This window comes from Diadema setosum, chromosome 1 (assembly GCF_964275005.1).
Source record: "Diadema setosum chromosome 1, eeDiaSeto1, whole genome shotgun sequence".
Taxonomy (NCBI): domain Eukaryota; kingdom Metazoa; phylum Echinodermata; class Echinoidea; order Diadematoida; family Diadematidae; genus Diadema; species Diadema setosum.
In genome coordinates this window covers 40,669,996-40,694,465 of record NC_092685.1, presented here as the reverse complement: position 1 = coordinate 40,694,465, position 24,470 = coordinate 40,669,996, and the positions used below count along the sequence as shown (strand labels likewise).

The following is a 24,470-nucleotide window of genomic DNA, read 5'->3' as shown; positions in this document are numbered from 1 at the left end:
TGCGGTGTGACCCTGATGGTCTGTTTGTCTCCCCCACTACCAAGGAAGTGCGATCGATCGAGTGGTCGATCGCGGAGTGATCGAACTCAGTTTACTTTTACTTTTACTTTTACTAACATATGCTTTGTGATTAACACAACTGGGAGCTCCTGACAAATCACGAATTAGCCCGAAGGGAATGTCCTTCTTGAAATCTTTCGATAAAACGCTCTCTTCAGGAGAGAGAAGATGGTTAAAATGAACTTTACCACCATGTTTCGGTGGTATCATCACATTTCCCAAATATCTGAAATTTGTCGACTGACAGACGTCTTCCGGTATGGCCAAAACGGAAGAATCTGCATGATAAATAGCCCTGCTCGTTGGCGAGGGCAAGTGCAAAATACTGAAATTGAAAATTGTCGCGAGTAGATTTCTTGATTGGAAGGACATTCCCGTTCGAACACACGTATCCGATCAGTCCAATGATGACTGTTCGAGTTGGCGAAAACTCGATCTCGATCGCCAGCAATAAGAAAACAGGTAGATTGAAATTTTGTTTCGTTCTAGGTCTTGCGAAGGATGGAGGATGGGTGAGTAGCGTGATCACACATATTCATTTTCTTTTTTGTCAATCAGTCAATCAGTCAATCAATCAATAAATCATGCAAAGCAAGCATGCATTGTGTTATCCTTCCATGCCCACCCAGTGATATCGAGCGGAAGATAACACACTAACTCTTGAGGGGATGGGGGTGTGCGCTTTATTCCTCTTCTCTGAACAGGTGGTGTACTTCACGGCTCCGTTCCCCTACATCCTCCTGACCATCCTGCTGGTGCGTGCCGTCACGCTGCCCAACGCCACCGAAGGCATTATCTACTACCTGAAGCCGGACATCCAGCGCCTGGGCGACAGTCAGGTGAGTGACGTCACCTATCGTCCCCTCTGGAAGCCCTCATTTGCATACCTGCCAAACTTGTGCCTTTAATAATGAAAGGAACGGTTCTGTTAATTTTGATTTCAAAAGAAGACTTGATTCTTTCATCTTGTGCCCAATTTTCTTGCACATTTCATTTCAAAAGGAAGTATGTGAGATTGATGAAAACCAGTCCTCTACTTTTGCGAAGTGTACTTTCATTTCGTCCCTTTTTTAGCTTCAGGGTTGGCAGGCATGCAATTGCACCTGCTTAAAGCTTCTATTGCGTGATAATGAAGGAGTATCCGTGTAAATACTATATTGTAAATAAAAATTTTGACCACTTGAAAAAAACAACACCAAACGAAATGCTAATTAATGAACATTTAAGTACGTCATCCAGTTGTCTTCAATTTTAGTTCAAGCGTCATAAACAATGTACTGTGTTACTGTGATTATGAATCTTATAATGTCATCCCGAAATATAGTAACCTCATTATTGAAATCTTCACAGTTTCTTCCATGGCTATGCATCTTGAGTGACAGTAGAGTAGATTATATGATCAAAAAATCAAATTGCCGCCCAGTCTGCCCCTGTTTGGAAGAACATTTATTGCGATATGATTGTGGCAGCCTAGAGTAACCCTTTTCACACCGCTGCCCTAAATCCCAATCGATATTTCACAAGCCAAGACGAGCTTTGTTTTCAATGAAGGGTTCAACGAAATCCAGTCGTCCTTTTCTACATATGTATATGCACAAGTTCAATTCTTGAAGTATGATTGTCATTCTGGTAGTTTTGCTTCAGCGTAATTAAACATCATTCATGAATCTCATGACAATGAATCATAATAAAGACCAAGTCGGACGTTAGCTCCCCACATTGATATTAACAATACTTTAACCCTAAAGGGGCCGGGCTTTTTTGGCTATGCTCAGACCGGGGGGGGGGGGGGGGGGGGGATTCCGCCCCCCCCCCCCCCCCCGAGATCTCGGCCATCGGTGGTGCGATCGCGATGAAATTTTGCATGCGTGAGACCCGCGTCATAATCTACAAGGTTGTGTTATAAGATTTTTTGAAACAATCAATTTCTAATTTTAATTAATTAATTATGCAAATTAAGCTCAAGGTGATATTTTAGCTTAATTAAAAGCATTGAGAGTCTAATTTTTGATCTGTAAATCTGTTTTAGCATATTCAACAATTGTACATCACAAAAGCTTCCAAAACTCATTTCAATTCTTATGTATTTTATTGTTTTCAGAATTTCTTATGTATTTCTTTGTTTTTCAACTTTTGTTTTTTCTTTGTTTTTTCATTGGAAATTGTCACTGACCACTTTTCTACCATAATTAGCACAAAATTAATCAATGAAAGTGATTAATTGTAAAAATAATCAGATTTTTATGCCTTTCATGACAGAGCACTGTTTTCCATAGGAAATGTACACAAAATCACAAAATTGTGCCCGTTTTGGAGCGACATTCCGTTACAAAAATGGGCGTGGCTTCGCAAAAGTATGCGCGGACGTTGCAAATTTGGTCTCAAAAGTTGCGCGAGACTTGAACGAAGAAAGTCAAGAAGCCTCGCGATGAGGCCTTCTCGCGTTACAGAATTATAGCGCGAAACGTCGAGGGGGGGGGTGGCGGATTCCGCCCCCCCCCCCCGGCCCTTTTAGGGTTAAAGCATGCCTTCACAATCGAGGGACATCTATACTGCAGGCAGCAGGCTTTCCTTTCACCGCAGTCAGGACCCTAGTAGTGCAACATGCATCAGCTTGAGGCTAGGGGAAAAAAAAAAACTCCTCTAAAGCAAAAACGAAACATTGAACTCTTCCAGCTTACCGCGCATGCGCGCATCGGATTTTCAACGCGCTGAATTCCACCGAGAGCAGTTGATGTGTTTGAAAGCGTTTGATGTCTATGAAGGCGTAACTGCATGTATAACCATTTCTGGTGACTAATCAGGGCATGTGTAGAAACTTCTCTCCTTATTTTTTTTTTCTGACTCCGGCTTGAGGTAATTCTAAACCTCATTCGTCTGGTCAATGCGATTCCCGAGACACTTGTTGGAAATCTGAGAGGACCGGGGTTGAAAAGTGTGTTGAACAATCATCTAGGTCATCCCTTGACGCTAAAATGGGGTTACAGATTCGATTATGTCTTTCAAACTGTACGGAGAGTATAGAGTTCCTGTAATATAGCGGAAAGAAATATGTGTAGTCCGAGAATTGACCCCGCCGTGGTGTAGAATCTGATATGTAGTTTCCGTGGCTCTTATTGTAGAGTTCCCGTTTTCATGCATTCGCGAGCGAAGAAAAAAAAAAAGGGGGTAAATGTGTATGGCATGCCTTACTCATAGGATTTTTTTAAACGGCGTGTCGTAGTGCATAGTATAGACATTCATACCAATCTAATTGAATTCATAGATACATGTAGGACACTTTGGGTGAGTAGTTTCTCTTTAAACCGAATGAGGTAATACTGGGTGCTTTTCTATATGAGAAGACATTAATAAATAGTTAAAAGAATAATTGAAATTAAATTTTTAACAAGTATGTGTCCGCCATTTTGATGGTCAATGCTATATTCTTAAATTCCCCACCCCTGTCGAAGATGTACAAGAGAGAGAGAGATAGAAAAAAAAAACCAGCAACTCACGGATGCATGGAAGCGATACACCTATACAAACTCCACATCTTTGTTAGATCAATGTACATATTCTTTCCCTTTTATATGCACATACAGTTGGTATCGCGAAGGTAGCAGCAGACTCGATCGCAAGATAAATTATATATATATATGTATATATATATATATATATATATATATATATATATATATAGAGAGAGAGAGAGAGAGAGAGAGAGAGAGAAGAGATATACATAATACGGTCCAATGTGTTTGCTGCAAATGAAAATGCGCCAAATGCGATGCGAGGTGAAAGTAAGCAATCTCATATAATATGATGGAGCTCATATTTTCTTTTTGCTTTCTCTCTGTTCGCCGTCTCTCAAGTTCCTTGTCGTTATGCATATTTATACCAATTTATTTATAGATTTATATCCCCTCGCATCGTGGATTTGCTCGGGGACTCGGTGGGCTTAGAATGAGGAAAGATTTGTGCCCAAGTCTTCGTCATATTGACAGGGTAAAATGTCTCCGTATGGGATGAAAGTCAGACGTCATTTTAGAGTGCACTGGGATTTGTTGATCAGAGGCCGCATTTTGCACAATCGCAAAGTCGCCGGTTATGGGAATGTGGTTAAAGCGCTTTTAACTCTCGGACGTATGACTGCTTGTGCGACAACACCGCTTGTGTACCGAGTACATGTAATGTATACGCGCATTACAAGTGGTAGTACATGTAGTTGTACGATTCGATGTTTTTTGAGTAGACAGACGCGAAACTGTCAGATCCACTTTTTTTTCTTATACATTAAGTGGCGAATTGGGATACTTAGATATTAGCCAGTAAAAATGACCTTGCCTGAATGCGTAATGATTGAGATTAGATGGTCTGCTGTTGCATATTTTACGTGGAATATGTTGTCTTTGCTAAGTATACGTTGATGTTGGAGGGCATAACTAATTCAACGGAGTGAGAAAACTGACGCACTTACCACTTCAGACAGTCATAATGGCGGGAAAACGTATTAAAACACTGCGAATGTTTCAGACTTTGTCTGAGAGAAACCATCCTCTGTATGTTTTAGTAGGGCTGGGAGAAAAAAAAAGTCGCATTTGGATATTTCTGCGCCACTAGCATTTTTAAGCTATAACTTTTTAACAATATTCTACTCCTACTTTGTAAGAGTATCAGAAGACAAGAATAATTCAACTCTCGGATTTACTCTTGATATAACATTTTCTGATCATTACTGGACCCTCGACATGTTTTACGTTCATTCATTCATGTAGCAGGAAACCTCCCTTTTATCGTTGAGAACTGTGACTCTTCTACCACTTTCAATTCCGAAACGCAAGGTTAATTCGAATCAGCAATCATGGGCACGTTTCAAGAGGCATTCACTACCCCCATTATAGCAACACACTGAACAAAAATGTGAGCTACTTGAAGTCACCAAAGCAACGGTAGAAAACTTGTGAATATTTAACTCTCAGTTCTAATAGTAAGTACAGTCTTCTCCGCTTATAATGTCAGCAAAAGGATATTGTTTTTATCTTTTCTGAATTATAAGCCGATTTCAGAAATATTACCAAAAAAAAAAATCAGTCGCTACACAGAGATCTCTTCCACACCTATGTCACACACACACACACACACATAAATAAATAAATAAATATATATATATATATATATATATATATATATATATATATATATATATATATATTATATATATATATATATAATGAATTGTAGATATATAGCTTTACAAGTTTGAATGATGGAATGATTAAAATAGGCCTTCTCTGAATGACCCTTACGATAGCTCGTCGGTATTGCTGGCCTATACTACACTGCGTGGAAGGAGAAAAAGTCCTTAGCATGTATTCCATTTCTATATAAAACGTTCTTATTAAGATTCAGGGACAAATGTATGGCTTCACTGGCGGAATAATTACTCGTATTATGCAATCTTTCATCTACCATATGACGGCAAGTTAGAATTATGTTGATTGTTTATCATATCTGATTCTATACCGAAATCCATCCATAGTCTCGTCTTGGCCACTCCCAGCCAATCACTCTCTGCGTAATGAATTCGTAAGTAGGGTCGGTCGGTTTGGTCGAGCGCGGAAAATGATGACCTCGCTGTGACCTTTTCCGAACAAATCGCCATTTACATCATAACGACAGCCACATACGACCCCCTTTTCAGTATGCATTATGTATCACGTAGCAGCTTTTGTTTTTGTTTTACTCTTGCTTCTGTTGAGACAATGGCACCATTTTTTTTTAAATTTTGTTCAGATGATTCCAATCTTTAGTTGTTGTTGTTTTTTTTAACACATGGGTTTTTTTTTGTGTGTGTGGAATATTGTATAAAAGGCGTTCCCTGGACCAACCATAGAATTACGTAAAGGAATGGTTTTAGGAAGATGTGACTTCTTATCATTTCGTGATTTGCCTTAAAGGTATTGTTTAACATTGGGAGCCGTGTTTAAAAAAAAAAATGTTCGAGCTATCACATTTGATGCATATGTGTGTAGGTCAGTTGTATCACAAAACATCCTACATAATATAGACATATCGCAATAAAGCCTAAGGAGATATCACATTTTTTCGCAATAAACCATAACTGCAGAAGGCTTATTCTAAAAACAATTTTACTATAACTATTGTTCACATTTTGTATAGGCCCTATTTAAAGGGGCATTCCAGGCGATTTTCATAATTTCACATCATGTAGTACATAAGTCGACAGCTCCATGTGTAGATTTGTGGAATTTATTGTGGTCGTTGAGCAGAGAAACCACTGCTCTGAAAAATCTTAAACAAATTACACTGAACAGTGTTGATGACATAGGAGCCTCACATATTTCAGAAATGTAGCCGTGCAATTCCCTTGCAATACAGCTTGCTTAACAAGTTTACCTGTGTAAGATCAATGCATGCCTTCTTCTTTTGTTCTGCTTCCTTGAGCCCCAACTCATGTATTCTTATGGTGAGGCTGCCATGGTATTATTCTTGTTCATTGCAATTTGCTATAAATTTTGAAAACATTCTTATTCCTCATCCCAATCACTATACATTCTTAAACTCTGTAATAAGTATAACTGATTTATAGTTGTTTGAATGTAAAAGTGTGATGATCATCCAGAGATCTCCTTCAACAACTGATTATACTGATTAACATTTTTACATTAGTTGTTTCTATCCCACACAAAGACACACAGACAGGCATACACATACAGAAATACAGACACGTTACAATGTTAGTCTGATTCCTACTCATTGGCCATATATATCTTTTGCTCAGGCATAAGCCCACTCACATCACGCGGCGCCGGACTTCTATAATCATATGAAACCTTGCAGTTCTCTTCAATGTTCAATTCGGTGTTGTCTGCCATGGACAGCTATTCTCACTCGCGCGTGAAGTAAAAGAGAAGAATAAGCTATGCTGGTGTGATATTTGTTATTTCTTCTGCAAAAATAACGCCGGAGGAAGGATAAAGAAATCACATCACATCCAAATGCGGTAAATTAATGAAAATACGACAGCTCAATGTATACAAGGCTTGCCTAAAACCGTGATGCGCGCGGTTTTACGCCGGGGAAAAAATGATATTGTTTAGTATGTCAAATCGGATCACGGCTGCCTTCATATTACGTTACTAAATGATTAAATCTTGGGCATATTAGCATGGAATGAGACTGGCTACTAATCCAATCCAGTTCTATCGCGACGGAGCCGAGAGTTTGCCCTGGGCCGAATGGCTGGGCTCGAGAAGCCTGTAATTGTTTTTCTAGTTCAGCCATCCGTGTCTCGAAGATAGGCGGGGCGTGGACGAGAAAGATGGAAGGGTCGAGGGAATAGATGCGAATGATATTTCAACGTTTACTGGCAAATATAGGGTGCCCTTCTCTATCGGAAAACAACATCACGTTGATAATTTAGTCCGATATCGGAGCGGGAGCGTGTCATCAAGCGTAAATTGTACACAGATTATCGCGATTGAGGCGTGCGCTATCAAGGTTGTGAAGATGCCTCTGCCTAGAGAATGTTGCATTCATTCATTAATGTCATCCACGCGGATCTGTCGCTTTCATACGTAGAGAGGCTTTGTTATACTCCACCGCAAGTGCAAGGGGTTGGAGCCGAGATAGCGACGCAGTGGCGTATCTAGGGGGGGGGGGGGCAAGGGGGGCACGTGCCCCGGGCGCCACTCCTTGGGGGCGCAAAAAAAACGAAAAAAAAAAAAACGAAGAGGAAGAAGAAAAAAAAAAAACGAAGAAGAAGAAGAAGAAAAAAAAAAAAAAACTCGCCCGGAAGGGGGGAGGGAGAATGGTGGTGGTGGTGGTGGGGGGGGCAGAAAACCAAATCAAACAGGATAAAAACAAAACATGATGATGACGCGGACAAAATGACAATGTTTATTGTGTTCACACAAAAATTCCATGTTCTGTGAGCTGAAATACAAAAATTTTCGGCTCGCTCGCTGCGCTCGCTCGCCAAAATTTATATAAAAAAGAAGGTAAGAACAAAACGTGATGATGACAAAATGACAGTGTCTATTGTGTTCACACATGTCATTTTATATCTAGCAGGCAAAATGTTTCACGGAGCAGCGGCTGCAATTTCTTTCGTTCTGAAGCGATCGCCAAGTGGATCAAAAGAAGGCGCCAACAGGGGGGGGGGGCGCAAAAAACCCAAATCAAACAAGATAATAACAAAACGTAATGATGACGCGGAAATGTACAAATTTCGGCTCACTCGCTCGAACTAATTTAGAGTATTTTTTTCCAAGTCCTCAGTTTGTTGGTATAAATCGTTATCTATAAGGCCGTCACTATTTGTAAGATTTAATAAGCAAAAAATGACAAGAGTTTCATGATTTGTAAGCTGAAATACAAAAATTTTCGGCTCGCTCGCTACGCTCGCTCGCAAAAATTTGTATAAAAAAAGAGAAGAAGATAAAAACAAAACGTGACGATGACGCGGACAAAATGATAATGTCTATTGTTTTCACTCATGTCATTTTATATTTAGCAGGAAAAATGTTACACGGAGCAGCGACTGCAATTTCATTCGTTCTGAAGCTATCGCCGATTGGATCAAAAGAGGACGCCAACGGTTTCGAACATACGGGGGAGGGGGGCGCAAAAAAAAAATCAAAAAAGATAAGAAAAAAAAACCGTAATGATGACGCAGAAATATACAAATTTCGGCTCACTCGCTCGTACTAATTTAGAGTATTTTTCAAGTCCTCAGTTTGTTGGTATAAATCGTTATCTATAAGGTCGTCACTATAATTGTGAGATTTAATAAGCAAAAAATTACAAGAATTCCATGTTTTGTAAGCTGAAATACAAAAATTTTCGGCTCGCTCGCTGCGCTCGCTCGCCAAAATTTATATAAAAAAAAAGATAAGAACAATACGTGATGATGACGAGGACATATACAAATTTCGGCTCACTCGCGCGCACTAATTTAGAGTATTTTTTAAAGTCCTCAGTTTTTTGGTATAAGTCGTTATCTATAAGGCCGTCACTATATCTTGATTAGAATTGTAAGATTTGGTAAGCAAAAAATGACAAGAATTCCATATTTGTAAGCTGAAATACAAAAATTTTCGGCTCGCTCGCTGCGCTCGCTCGCCAAAATCTATCAAAATTCATTACATTTAAATCACCCTCAAAAAGATCCCTTTTAAGTGCTTGAAAAAGCATCATGTGGACTTAAAGTCCCTGCCGGGATGGGGATGGGGTTGAACACTTTTTCAGAAATTAGGGGCGCAATTTTCGTGCTTGCCCCGGGCGCCGTTTTCCCCAGATACGCCACTGGACGAACACAAATATTCCTCTCTTATTGACCCAGGGCGATCAACGAGTGAACTCGAGCTGGGGCCTATGACGATTGTGTGAAACGGAGATTATGATATTAACTATACTACTGAATACTGAGCTTAGGTCTGTGCAATCCTGGATTTATGCCAACAAATTATCCCTGAATATAGAAAAAACTTATTATATGGTATTCAGTAATTCTTTGAATGTTGTCCCACATGAGATCAAAATAAATGATATATGTTTAACGCAGGTCAATAACGCAAAGTTTTTAGGGCTTTGGATTGACCGAGAATTATCCTGGAAAACTCATATTAATTTTGTAAGTAAAATTTTGTCCAGAAATATTGGAATTTTAAACAAGCTTAAACATTTGTTCCCTGTTTATATTTTGCAGAGTATATATTCTTCTTTAATATCTCCACACTTTAATTATGGAATTTTGGCGTGGGGAAATGCAATCAATTTACTATTAGATTCCCTTCTTCGTATTCAAAAGCGTGCAATAAGAATTATAAACCACGCCGGATATTTTGCTCATACCAACTGTTTTTTTCATCAAAACAGAATTCTGAAAATTCCAGACCTATTTCAGTATAATCTTGGAATTTTCATGTATAAACTAACAACTAATGAGTTACCATCCGTTTTTATTCACATGTTCAAAAGAAATCGTTCTATTCATTGCTACCCCACTCGTCAGAGTGACGCTTATCACCTTCCTCGTACTCGCACTATTTTTGCAAAGAAAACAATTATGTTTACTGGACCCAGATACTGGAATGACCTCCCTCAAGATATTACTTCTTCCTTATCCTTATTCACCTTCAAACGCAAACTAAAACGGCTATTACTTAGTGGATACACACTACCCGGCTCTTAGCAACATTTTTTTTTTTTTTTTTAATACCCCCAGTCTTTTGTCTTTGTCTGCAGCTCCAAGTTATTTGACGATACCGTTATAGCACTTTTTGTGTGAGTGTGTGTGTGTAAACACGGCGAAATATGTACAGTCTCGTTTAAGCGATACTAAAGTATTCATGTGGTTCGATAGTTCGTTTTTAATACTGATTTTGCACTGGTACAATTTAAGTTGGTCGAGATAAACATGTCCGTTCTCCGTATAATTTCACGCCTATAAACTCGGGAACCTACAGTTTTTACAAGCATCTTTGCTTTTATGTAGGCCCCATCATATTTCTGACATTTATTTGTGATATCCTCAGATGAAAATGACCATTTATATTTGTGTGTAATGTTTGTTTGTCTTTTTTTTTTCTTCAAACATAAGATATGGTTGTATATGTTTTGCACTTTTGTTTTATTGTCAATCATTTTGTAATCCCATCACTTAGAAATGGAAATATGAAATAAACTACGAAGGTCTGATCACAGAATCTTACGGCCCATGCTGCGCAATGCCATTTGAAGGTATTTGATCGCATTAGCTGGGACGTTGTCCTTACATTTTATCTCCAGTCCAAGTTTGCAGGGATTTATTGAGTGAGCTTCATGCTCACTGCCAGTGCAGATGACAGAGAGGGGTGCCGGAATTTTGACGCCACACATAATTATACTGCGATACCCGTGTTTCTTCTCTTCCTGTCATAGAATTTCATTGATGAACTTTAAAATAGACGCTCGGACTTTTATTTTTATACCGATCCTTTACAAAAAGAAAGGCGGGGGAGAAAGAAAGGCCTCTGGCGTTGACAAGTCCTTGTGATCTCTATTCTGATTAACTTTCCTCACTTCTCACCATGTACTTGAAGTCTCCCAACCATCCTCGTCAATCCTATCTTTTGTTTGCCTTTCTACGAATCGTAGTCTCTGCCTCCCCCTTCACTGCCTCTAACCACCCCTTCTCCCCCTCCCTTCTTCCCTTTTTTTTTTATCCCACGTGATCACATCGTGATCACGGAGTTGTCGACGGTACATAAAGCCCGCAGAATAAATAGACGATTCCTCCGAGCCGACGTTATTTCTTCAAACAGACCGTGGTGTAGAATCACACGCACGTCTCATCCTGCCCCCTGGAGGACATGATATTGGCGTACAGGTGTACTCCCTGCTGCGATGGCTGGCTAAGTGCCACTCGCACGACTCTGATTACTCTGTACTCTTACAAGTGGCTGGCGGGCAGCCCCCTAGACCCCCTCTCCGGCCGCCTTCTCAACACCTACCCAATAACGGGCAAGCGCTATGTGTAGTTGAGGGCTAGGAAGAGATCACCGCCTCAAGAGGTGGTGTGGAGAAAAAAAAAAGATATAGTGCATAGATCGTTTACAACGCACCTTTGTACGCTTTACAAGCAGCTTGTGCCAGTGAGGGAAAGGTAAACGTTTAGAAGGGATCGATAACATGATACTTTAGTTAGAAGGAAAGAATTGGGGAACATGGCAGTATTGTGAGATACTTCTGTCGCTACTCAACAAGACACACTAATTGCAACGAGATGAAGTGTATTTTATACAAAGAGAGAGAGAGAGAGAGGGGGGGGGGGGAGGGAAGGCATGTCCACGTATGCCGTAGATATCAGGTTATACTTCAGAAGATAGCAACTTCGGCTGTACTAACCACGCACTCTAAATACTACCTATTGCGTGCAGCCTATGTACGTACCACGACATGCAGTTCGGTTTCCCCTGTCGCCAGCGTGTAAAAAGGTTGTGCTGGCCCACACTTATGCAGTGCAGATACCTTTAGTAGGAGTTGTATCATGCATCCCATACTCTTGTGGTGTATACAGATGATGTCAATAATGTGAAACTTCTAGTCCTTCACTGGAACCTAGATTTCCACTTGAAAAAAGAAAATCACTGTTACCTGGATAAAACCACGAGCAACATGTCTTATTTCTTCGTTTCACTGAACGGGTGTTTTTCATAAATCTCTCAGTTTGCCACTCTGACAGATAAACCCCATCTCCAGTGGGTGGTGAGGGTGCCAGATCAAATCCTCGCCCACAATCTGTTCTTAGTTTTCCATATCCTTTAAGAGTTTGGGTTGTATCATATTTCGTGTTGGCATATTGCCCGGTTCATTGCACCCATCAGCAGTTGAATGTGTGCCGTACACATGATTCTTGCATTTCAACCCCCCTCCGGGCTACTCCATCGTGTTTGATGAGAACCACTAAACGTCCAGTCCTGCGGGACTTCGCACGTCATTTCCAGTGCTTAACAACATGGCGGGCGGCGCGTACTTAACACTGAAACAGGAGTCTTACTAAAGTACCTCCTTGCTATAGCCTGCAGTATGCGTCCAAGTGCTGTAGAATACTCTCGAACACAGCCTTAACATGACGCTGAAATAGTAGTATTGATAAGGCCCTTGAAGCATTAAACTCATGAATTCGCCCGCAGGCCTTGAAAAAGAGGTTATATCCATTTCTCCCCGAGCTGTATGAGTTAACTTAGCTTACGTGTCGGAAGTAAGCATGTAGATTTGCTCAAATTCTCACTTGCCGTAGCATAGGTTTAAACTGTGATATTATTAATTCGCACAATTTTTTGTTGTTGTTGTTGCATCGTGTGCTTAAGCTATATTCATAGTACCTTATATACCAGACAGCACTCCGAATCATCAAGGGGTTTATAGCAGTTCTCTAATGATATGGTTTATTCACCTTGTTATTTATCTTCTTTTTTTTTGGGGGGGGGGGGGTCTAATACATACGCTCAGGAAGTTCCCTTTGGAGGCTCTTTCAGTGTGGATTGCAATTTTTAAAATACCTTGGAGATTAGTCATCAATAACCTCTTACATGAAAGTAAAGCAGCAATACAAAATGATAATCCTTTAATAGTTGCGTGAAATACTGGTGGATGGCCTTACTCAGCAATGACGATATGGCAAAGCTGTTTTCAAAAGGGGTCCACTTAACAGGCTGGTGTAACTTAATTGCTGCGTTACGAAACATACATTAAAACAATGTGAGAAATAGTGAACAGTTAAGAACAATCACAAGAGGGTCTATGCAATAAACATTAACATTTTGTGCGAAGTAAGAAGAAAATTATGGTAGTCGTAGAAAACAACTAGATTACAATGGTAATTAGATATTCAAAATCAACAAATTTCAAATCAGGTTACTCTTAAGTATAAAAGAACAATATGTCATAATAATTATGACTGAAATATCCAAACGTAGATAGTGCTCTTCTGGAACGCAGAATACATGTATACGAAAAGCGATCAAAACTGTCGGTCATAAAAAGTTATAACAGGAAAGAGAACAGGAAAAAGAACACAGTTGATCTTTTGACCAATGATGTAACGAAAAAGATTCATGAGCCGTGCGTAAAAATAGCGGATGATGATGAATGGCAGAAGATTTAGACAGAGAAAAAAACAAGGATGAGAACGGAGAAAAAGCATGGGATGATACATCCTGTCGAACCCAACTCTAAACTCAAGTCCAAGTTTTATCTCAACCATGTGTAAGTGTGTGTGTTCGAGAGGGAGAGGGAGGGAGTGTGTGTGTGTGAGTGTGAGTTATTGTACTTCCGCCGCGGAAGCGTGTGAACGATGCGTGGAGCTGATTTTGTAATTATCGTTAATCATGACTACCATACGAAGCTCCCCCAGCGTCGCTCGAACATTGATGTCATCGGTTAGCGGCTGATGATGATAACTTTGTAGAACCTGCTCTTGACGCTGTCGATGATTGTAACACATGGTCCCCCTCCCCCTCCCCTCCCCCCCCCCCCCCAACATAATGTGCGCCGCGGAACCTGACTTGACGCAATGCGAGAGATCAGTAATAACGCTCTCTCTCTCCCCTCGCAAAACTGTAACGTAGATATATGAAACGTGACTTATCTAAACCGAGTTTTCTTGATGAGCAAAAGTATAAAAGCAGAGAGAAAGAGATCAAGTTACGACCTTCTTGCTTTGCATCCGCTGCCCCTCACATTCTGCCAATTGCTAGAGGTTGCCAAAGTGACACAAGCAATATGAAATTTTCATCCGATGCTTCATTCTTTTTCCTCCTCCTATTTCGCCGGCCGGCGGGATGGTCATTTGTTAGCCTTTTCTTGTCTGTCAATACCTGTATCCGTTATTACAAACACGAAGGTCGAGTTGGCATTATATCCACACAAAAAGAGGGTCGACCTGAAATAATGTCGCGGTACCGTCGGTTTTTCCCCTTTTCTTTGTTTCTAGTTCGCCACAGTTGATATTGGACTACGGGAAAGGAAATGTAACTACGTATTGTGTTTTTCGTGGCGGCAACATAATCTTTTAGTGAGGCTGACGTATTCAGCAATACCAATGTGTTTTCGTTCTTCGGTACCAATACGCATTTTTGGCCATAGCTTGAAGGTAATAGCTATTCTTCATTCTCGTACATTTCCAAATTTCCGCGAAATTTCAAGGGCGGGGAGGATGTCATTGTAATCACGATAACATTTTTTTCTTTTTTATACTGAGTGGAAACCATTATTGGTTTGCGAGTTGGCATTTTCAAATTAAAGAATTTTCTTTTTAATTAAAAGCGGTATTCTAAGTACAGTAAGCTGTTGCAGTGGAATGGAAAAGTAGAAATTGTCTTGAAATTACGGTATAATGACCATGACATTAATGCCACGAGTCTTCTACCTCAAACGAATTTCCGCCTGTAACCAGAGACGACCCTTTTGTTGCTCAGAACCTCCTTAATTACTTGAAGGGTAGTTGGTAGTCTGGGACATTATCAAAAGTTCCCCCACGTTTTGCTAAATAACATCACCATTTTATACATATTAAAAACAATCCAAATTAGCAGTGATTATAATATATCTTAAAAACTCCTGCTAATATCTCTTCGACAAAGCGAGGACTCTTGAGTGATCAAAGTAGATAAAGAATGAGGTTTTAGGTAAGGGCGGTATGAAACATATGCTCACGGGATAGTGTTGTGTCGGAGTCAGCGGGTTAATCTAACCAAGGTAGATTGGAGTAAGGCGCCATTGGTCATGTTGGTCCTGTTTCTCTTTGCGCGCGTGTGTATGTTGATAATAGTATCGTTGTGTAAGCGTCTTTCTTTATCTAGTTTATGTTTAACCTATCTTGTTGTCCATCCGCGCATTATTACCTTCTCCTCGCTAATGATGATTGTGTCTGCAATTTTTCTGATCACATTTTAATGTTCTACCACGTGTACGTGCATGACAAATTGTTAGGAGTTCGCACGCACCATCAAATGGCGTCATTAGCTAACGACGCGCTTAAAGGCTACCGTGGCGCGCTGTAAAGTTCGGCAATTATTATCAAGATATGGGTTGGGCTTGGACGCTATGACGTCACAAACGAGACTCCTTGAATTGCTTCGATTGCGTTCCGGCCTATAAGCTAGAAATGCATCAGTGTGTTTTCCTTTGCCTTCTATGCTTCGGGTGTCGTCTTAAGATGGGAGGTATTTTTTTAAATGTTCTTTTTATTATCAATATTAAATTTTTCTTTTTGACTCTAGCTGTTTCGTGATGACATTCATCCCTGTCTCCCGTCGCGAGATGATGGAGAATTTTTATGAAGATCACTCTGACAAGAGCTACAGCCTTTTTTTCGCCTGTCGCGCGTCATGCAAAGTTTTTGACGTCGGAAGACGTTGGACTATCGAAGTGACCAAGTGTGTACTCTAGGACATTAATGTCTCAATTTCAATGACGGCCGCAGCTTTTGAACTCAGCATGCTTGTTGCATGGGTAACATTATCGGGCTATGTATAGAAGATGGAAAATGGATATTAATCGTATATGCTGTCATGTAACTCTACGAGCGCCTTGCGACCTACCTGTGTTAGATAACGTGAAACTTTATAGGCCTGTAATGGTGTCTTTGATAAAGTGGACATGAGGAGGGTTACGCAAATGCCAGAATTACAGCGTTATGACGTCATTTTTGTCGCCTTTAAGTATAAAAGCTGAATTCGTATCATGCGATATCAACGGCATGCTCTTTGACAATAAATTCTGTGTTATTGTTTTCTTCTTCCTGTGCGCTTGTATGTTATTTAGTGATCGGCAACGGAAGTTATAAAGAAAGCAGTAACACATGGTAGTATATACTAGTAGTCAGTCATGTCGAATACAAACTCGTATGATATACCGTCAGCAATCGAAAAGATATCTATTGTAAATTGAGATTTTGTATTGCAGAGGGCTGCCAACGTGAAAATCGCTATTAGACGCCATACTAAAATAAGCACCTGAAACTACCTCATCGAGAAGATTTTGATTTAAAATAAAACCACAAGCAACACTGAAATTAAAATTGAATTTCATACCTTTTGAAAGAGAAAGAAATGCCCTGTATTACATCTGTATAAAACTATACTACGATTACGTTGTACATGATAATTATAAAAGCTAATAAGTCTACCCGCAAATCTAATCTGCGCCAGATCCGGGATATTCCAGGTGTTCTTTCTTCATGCGTTGGCGGAGCGTGCTCCTTTGGGGCCCACTTAGCGTTTATGAAAGGGCGTCATTGGAAGGCGACACTTCCGTTGTTTTCCTTAATCAATCTCTATCATTGAAACTTGTCCGTCCTGTGTGAAGTTGATCGAGCAGGAGACATCTCTGCGGGCATTGATTGCCACGTGTAATGGACTAATCTATCAATAGATGTACTATAATGTTTAAAGCTTTGCATGGTCTCGATATATCGTAGTGTAGACGCAGTAAATAATGGTTCATGTCGCCTCGATGTGATATGACGTGCAACGTACATAATTCTGTATCAGCTGTCGTCAAGTTATTATGTTTATTACTTGAACAGAAGTTGATCAAATTCTGATATTTTAGACTGATGTTTATGTTTACATTTCGACAAGTGTCGATATGCTTGAGAGCGAAATAGGAAGGGCGTTGGAATTTCAGGGAGATTATTGCCGCCGTAGGTCATGATATTTGCGCTGAACTCAACAACTTCAAAGGATACTATTCAGCTTCGCACAATACATACATTGATATTGATGTGAGATACCTCGTTTGGGGGGGGGGGGGGGGTAAAGTACAGGTGAAATATGATATATGAGGTTGTCGCGACTGACAGAGCCAGTTCCCGTGGGATATTCATCTTGTTTCCTTTCGAACTGACAACTGTACAAATAAATGACTTATTGGGACTACAGAGTTGAACAGACCGCTACGCTGGCGTCATCGATATGCATTAGCTCAGCCCTTCCTTGACACAGCTAGCGCGTCGCGATACATCCCTCCCTTCCGTTATTGCCGATGTATCTTTCATCTTCACAGCGACCTCCGATGCATTCGAATTACCCATCTCCGCTCTGTTTTGGGATTTTTTTCCCTTGTTCAATAAGTCTACCAAATATTGGGGTTGAAACAAAAGCAGGACATGTCACTGCAGCGCTGGTACAACGTGCTCATCCTCCCTAGTTGTCCCCGCTAATAAAGATTCTGAATTTTAGCGGCTAAATTTATTAGCTCGGATGATGGATGTAGTCGGAAAGCTCCCAGTTCCTCTCGAAAGTGTTACAGATCACGTGCCCCCGCGATTTTAGAGGGAGAAAATAAACCGACAAGCATTTGTCGTCGTGCATACTATCTGTTGGGATAACTGGACCGGCGTCTATCCGAGCATGATGAGAACCTGTAAAGTACACGACCTTTCGAGCGATTTAATTGCTAGTTGATAATAAAGTCAGCCGGCTGCTGTGACCGAATCGTGCGCCACACTAGTATTCCGAGAGCGTAGAGCTCTCTCTCTCCCTCACTTTCTCTTTTTCTCGGTACTGTTCGATTAAAAAACAAAGCTTCAGACACCATTCTGTTATTTCTTGCGTACCTAGAATGTCTCGGGCCAGTTGCATCGAACAGACATTTACGATCTATCGCAAATCGATTTGAAATGCACTGTGGGTGTTAGACAATCGGAAACGCGCTTTTCAAGCCTTGTCTGTGTGCGTGTGTGCAGAGCCACGAGTCGCCATTTTTCCTCCGAGTGAGCAAGGACTATTTTTATCTGCTGAAATGCAGCTCTTGAATGTACCGATATTCTTGTCCGTGAACATGGGGGGGGGGGGGGGATAGGAAGGGGAAGGGGGACTTGTCCGGCTGAACGTGCAGTCTCCCGCCCAATCGAAGGACAGAAGTTCTAGCTACTGTTTTATGATAAATCTAAATGTCATTTATTGTTTACACTATCACAGTCAACACAAACTCACAAGTAATGTATTCGGATATAGAACAAAACATTTTATCGCACTTATAAACCTGTGAGCCTGTTAGACCAGGCTCCGCTTCAATGGCGTTGAACGAAAAATTGAGGCAATTGCAACGCATTTCACCTAGAATGTGTAATTATCGGGAAATTTTAAGAATGATTACAAAGATGATAACAACGACAACATGGATTATCCAGAATGCCTTGACTTGGAAGCTTGGAGGGAAGGAAATGGATGTTAATAGATGATGATACTCAATAATTCAGGTTTTAGCTCACTCTGTCCTATATGATATTTTCGAGAGCTAAAATATCATCAACTCGGGGGGGGGGGGGGGCACTTCTCACACATGCACGTGACTTACTAAGGGGACGTTCCGTTTTGGTCGTCGCCTTGGCACGCACCTGCAATGTCGGCAGATTGTTGGCATGCCTGGTGAATTCATATCGGGGGTTGTCCCATCCAATATCGACCCGCTCATCCGGATCTCGAGTGACCACGTGGGCGACCACGTGACTTAACGTCGTTGCGGCATGTGACCTATAGTCGGCCAGCTCCGCAAATTCCTGCATGCGTGATTCCGGTAACCCAAGGTCCTCACACGAGGTTTCCACCAGAACGACGGATACTGCGGCATAGGATTTTATAGGCCCCACAAGCCTCTCTGTCGGCCCGGCTTGGTGGAAGAGAGAGAGACGCTGACCGATGGAATCATGTCGGTGCCCGGACAGCAATGCGTTCACTGGCACACTTCAGCCTTTGACCCCATTTCCCCCAAATAAATAGAAACATGTAACGTTGCACTGGCCTGATTTCAAGTTCAACCTAGCCTTTTGCAAAGGCAGCTCGCAATGAACTCACACACAGCGAGCGGTAGACTCGCACACAGAGACACTTGCTGGGACTGTGCACGTCCACAAATTATTGCGAGCTGCCTTTGCAAAAGGCTAAGTTTAACCAGGTATAAACGTTGTTAAGCTCATGAGAGGAGAGGAGAACAACTTGTACTTACAATGACTCTTCACGGCTGTAGGCCTATAAATCTGTTCATCTGCTAAGACTGACTGATCCTGGCTTGTTTGGTCTTGGAGAATCCATTGATTATGTGTGTTGCATTCTGTGGTGATATTACGAACTCTAGTCTAGTGGGATGCTTAATCTCTGTGGTTGGGTTATAAAAAGTTACTCAAAATGTCAGGTAGTTTCCTTATATGATACAAATGTATTTAATTGTAGTGATTGTATCACAGTTCTTGGTGTAATGCAGCTGTCATTTGTATGACGCACCTCTTGACCCCCGGGATAGGTGCGTCAAAGTACCAATGTGCGTCATACCTTTTAGGTACCATGACGTACCCTCCGTCACAAAAAGTGACCCACCTCTATGAGACATTGACGCATTAACCAGTCAAAATGGTGACGCACCTCTTCGTGAAAATGACTGACCCTTGACGCACATGTTATTCGCAGTACGTGCCAGACTGGAATGCTGCAGAGCTCTGTGTGCGCTCACGCAATTCGCTGCCTGCGAACTGTGTACACCGAACGGAACTTCGCCCGCGTGAATCCCTGTCGCCTACGGACCCTGGATGTTTACTTCGATCGCCGTGGTACTGTATCCCCATGCTGTGGGCGGCTGGGGAGCGTTAGTATAGTACATTAGTAGCTTAGCTGCACACTGTAGCCAGCTGCCACGACAGTACCCTGTTTCGATTCGAATCGGGGTAGAAGCGTTCCGTTGTGCAATGTCTGCTTCTTTTTCTCTTCTTCTTCATCCGCTTGTCCCTTGCCTCCCAAGTATGAAATGATTTTTAGAGTGTTGTGTGTGTTTTTTGTAACGTTATTGCATCATTTTTCTGCAAGGAAGAGGTGAGTTTCTGTTCGTGTATTGATGTGCACTGCAGTATGTGCAGGTGAAAAGCGTTCGAACTGTCTTTCCCGAGTATCGTGGAAGCTCGATGTATTTCTCGGCCTATCAAAGGAGATCTCATACAACAGAATACTTATAACAAACTATTTTCCGGTCAAAATGAATTGATTTCCTTTGTTTTGTATCGTTTATTGACTTGATCCTAAGGATCTTGTCGCAATACCGAGTTTCCAATGTGTATTTATTTTCACCTTATTTTCGCGTAGCTTTCGGTGCTGTAAACTGTTGCTAGGGCCTAAGCCTACTACTAAACTTAACGTTTTTCACTGTCGTTTCTCACACATCGTTTGGTACGATTTCTTCCATTTTATATCACTTTATCCGTTCCCTTTATACTTTGAAGTATTTGACGTAATTCTTTCAAGTGTCTCGCACTGCTATTTTCGTAACGGCGATTTCTCCGCTTTGCTGCAATACTTTTTCGAATCGAAGCGACGAAGTTTGATACCAGCCGCTGTAGTGTGCCGTGTGTTGTCTTTTCTAAATATTTGTGTTGTTGGGAGGTGTTGATACTTTGTATTTGTTATTTATTTTTCTTAATGTTGATAGGAAAAGGCTAAAATGGTCTGAGTGATGTCTGATGGTGATGATACTATGCTGGTGTAAAAAGACGGCTTACTGTGAATGCTGAGCGTACGTGCCGTTCGTTCCATTTTACTTTCCCTCTTATTCTTCTTTCCCCCTTACTCTTCTTTTCCTTTCCAAGAATGATAAAAAAAAGAAATTACATACACCTCACAACAAAATAGAACCACGTGCTACCAACCTTCGTAAAGTTAAATCTAAATGTTCAATATCAGCAAAGAATAAGGGGAAAGCACGAATGACAATAAATTAGAGCGAAGAGATTGTTTTACATGCAGTCTCTTCGGCTCGAAGAAACTTGACACCCCACCCCTCTCCCCTTGTGGAAATTTCCACAAAAGCAGGTGCCACACCCAGGTGCGTGCCAGACGGAAGAATGCGCGCACTGGAATAAACAGCGTGTAAATATCATGGAAATATCGATCGAAGAACCAGCTCATTAGTTGAATTAAAGGAATCATTGCAAAGATATCGTGATTCTATAGCCTTTCTTTTGGCGCATAGTAGGAAACATCAAACAGTCGAATATAATGTACTTGATCGAATATCTTATGTTCCCTGAACAATAAAAAAAAAAGATCGATTAATCAGTCAATTAAAAATGCAACTGAGCCAGAAATACTTAAAAGGTCTCGTATGCCCAGAGAAATTCACTACGAGTAGGTTCAATGAGATGCAGTCATCACCTGGTTAGACAACAAAATCATGACAATTAATTTCAGTTCACGCTCATGATAACTGCTTATTACTTATCAAAGTTTTGGCTATCAACATTCGTTCGTAGGTGTTTTTTGTTTGTTTTGTATGTTTTTCCTCGTGAAAGACGTAATGATTTCTTCGTATCGAACGTAGACTGCATGTTTATCGTTTATCCAAACAGTAGGCGCCTAGGCGTACTTTCTGAATATATTCAGAAATTTCTATCAACATTTTAAATATATTACAAGACTCCCAAATACCAGTTGAAAAAAATTAAGAAATCGAATTTTTTAGATATGAACAACAACAAAAAAAAAAAAAAATGCGTAGGAAAAAACCACTTCAACCTCGAATGACTTCGAATTTCTCTAAACCGTTCCCTAGTTCATGGACATCCCATAGAAACGCGTGTTTTGATATACACGTTGCTATGGCAAACTATCTAGTTTCGCGAAACTACGGCCTGGCCACAGTAATTTTTTCCGTAACCTCCCGCCTCCCCTTCCCCGATTCGAAAACAGCTTGATTGAAGCCCCTGCCTATTTAAACACGAACCTTATTAAACCCAAGTTAGGTACATGGTTTATATGGCTAGTGTTTAAATAGAATTTACTATTTTAAGTTAATGCAGGTTTTAATAGACTCTCAGTAATGTTAGTTCCATAATCGTTTGTATGTGTTTTGGGGCCTGGCCTCTGCCATATGCCTCGCCTTCTGTATACGTATGTACGCGTGTACTGTATGTATACATGTACCACATGGTCGACATCACGCACGTGGTTTTGCTGCATGTTCCACGGTCGACGGTCGATGCTACACTACAGTGAATGCGATTGAAGGATAGCGAGCTTCGCGATGCCGCGGGCTGTATGTGATGATTTTAATCACAAATCGTGTTTGGTAGTGTGGTTTTGGAGCAAATTTGTACTCAAACTTTCTGAAAAGACCTTTAGTCTGACATCAGATAGAAAAAGAAGACATACGAGAATGAAGTGAGTATCAGTATGTTATAATAAAACTGATTGAAAATTGTGTCATTTTCGCGTTTCCAGGAGCCGGTGAATTCGGCCGACTCGCGATCGCGAGTTTGTTTTAGATGTTACGGAGGGATACCATGCCCCATGCAAGAAGCCTCGCAAAATTATACCATGACGGTCCCATTAACGAACCTTTTGACACACTCTGGTTAAATGACCGACTATGACGCACATAATGGGTCAGTATTGTGACGGACATTTTGCTCCCGTGACGGCACCACGCGTCATCAAATTGGTGGTACTTGACGCGACCATGACGCACATTTCCCGGGGGTCAAGAGGTGCGTCATACAAATGACAGCTGCATAAGTATGGCCTGATTCCTCCTGTAGGAGTCTCTCGGAGTAACCTTGCCTCCCCTTTGACAGAAGTGTATGTGATTCATGAAGAATTCGATAAAAGAGCTTCCCGTATACGGTGTATCGTTTTATCGCGCATCCACAAGATTTTCGAGAGTTCTAGTGATTTATGAAGTCATTCTTGCAACCAATCTTAGTGGACGTTTGTACCGGAACCTTTTGACTTCGCCTGCCACAACACACCTTGTTCGTGATTGAATTAGCTGAAATTGATCTCTAAAATTGTCAAAATGACCGTAGTACCAATATTTATTGTTTGCTGCCATAAAAAGAAAGACAAACAAACCAAGGCAAATTTAAAAAAAAAAATCCCAATCACTGATCGAAGTGGCTTTTTAGTCCATCATACTAAGTACGTCATCTTACGAGATTCACTACTCAACGCACGGTCACATAAATTGTCAGTGGCAGCTAATAATCATGTATGCACTAGTTGGCTGGGATATATGCAGTGCATTTGGAGAAAAAAAACCCACATCTTTATGCATACATGCTGTATACATGTCCCTTACTTCTGCAGCGACAAACGAACATTTGAAGAAGCAGTTGGTGTTCTGCGGAGAGAGCAAAGCAAACACCCCGCTGGTGACTGCCTTTCCGTCTCGTCTCGATACGTCGGGTATAGTGTAACATCAGCGCGTAATGTTTGCGCTTCTCTGTCAGCATTAATTCCCACCGTCAGAATAGCGACGATTAAGTTCAAGCATGCATGGAGCTATACATGGTTTAAGGCACAGTTTAAAGGCGTTTCCAGTTTGACTTTAAAATCTAAGCTGCTAGGTTCTTCATGCTGCCAGAGCCATTTATGTAGTGTCGATATAAAGCTGTAGAAAATAGGGTCGAAAACCCACGCTAAATGCTTAAGATAACAAAGTAAAAACTCCATTTATGACCACATCTACCGTAGATGAGTTCTCGCGTACGGAAAGTACTGCTGGAATGAACCATTATTTTGTTCACCCGTTTTTTGTTGGTTGGTTGGTTTGTTTGTTTGTTTGTTTGTTTTTTTAGCGTGGTGGCATTTATTCATGGATCCCTCAATAGAGATCGCATAATTCTCAAAGCTTGCGTATGCTTAGGTGCATTTTTTTATCATGCATTTGCACTGCATCAAACAGCTCAATCGGCAAAGCTCGAGATGAATTTTAGTATGCTTTCAGAAATTCTGCCGTCGCAGTGTTATCAAGTGTCTTAAGTGTGCGATGTGTTGTACGAAGACCCGTGCAGGTTTTCTGACATGAATGAATTTCAGGCTCGGCAATATATCTCAGCAATACAACCTATTATGAATAGTATTGAATTAAGTTGAATT

General features: G+C 40.9%; 1 protein-coding gene across 1 annotated transcript in view; it reads left to right on the top strand.

Annotated features, from left to right (window-relative positions):
- The window catches only part of LOC140236116 (sodium- and chloride-dependent GABA transporter 2-like), a 77,231-nt gene that overhangs the window by 13,168 nt on the left and 39,593 nt on the right, over positions 1-24,470 (top strand). Inside the window, exon 5 of the mRNA XM_072316091.1 lies at positions 765-899. Coding sequence (XP_072172192.1) covers positions 765-899 — 135 coding nt within the window. The remainder of the gene's footprint in view (positions 1-764; positions 900-24,470) is intronic.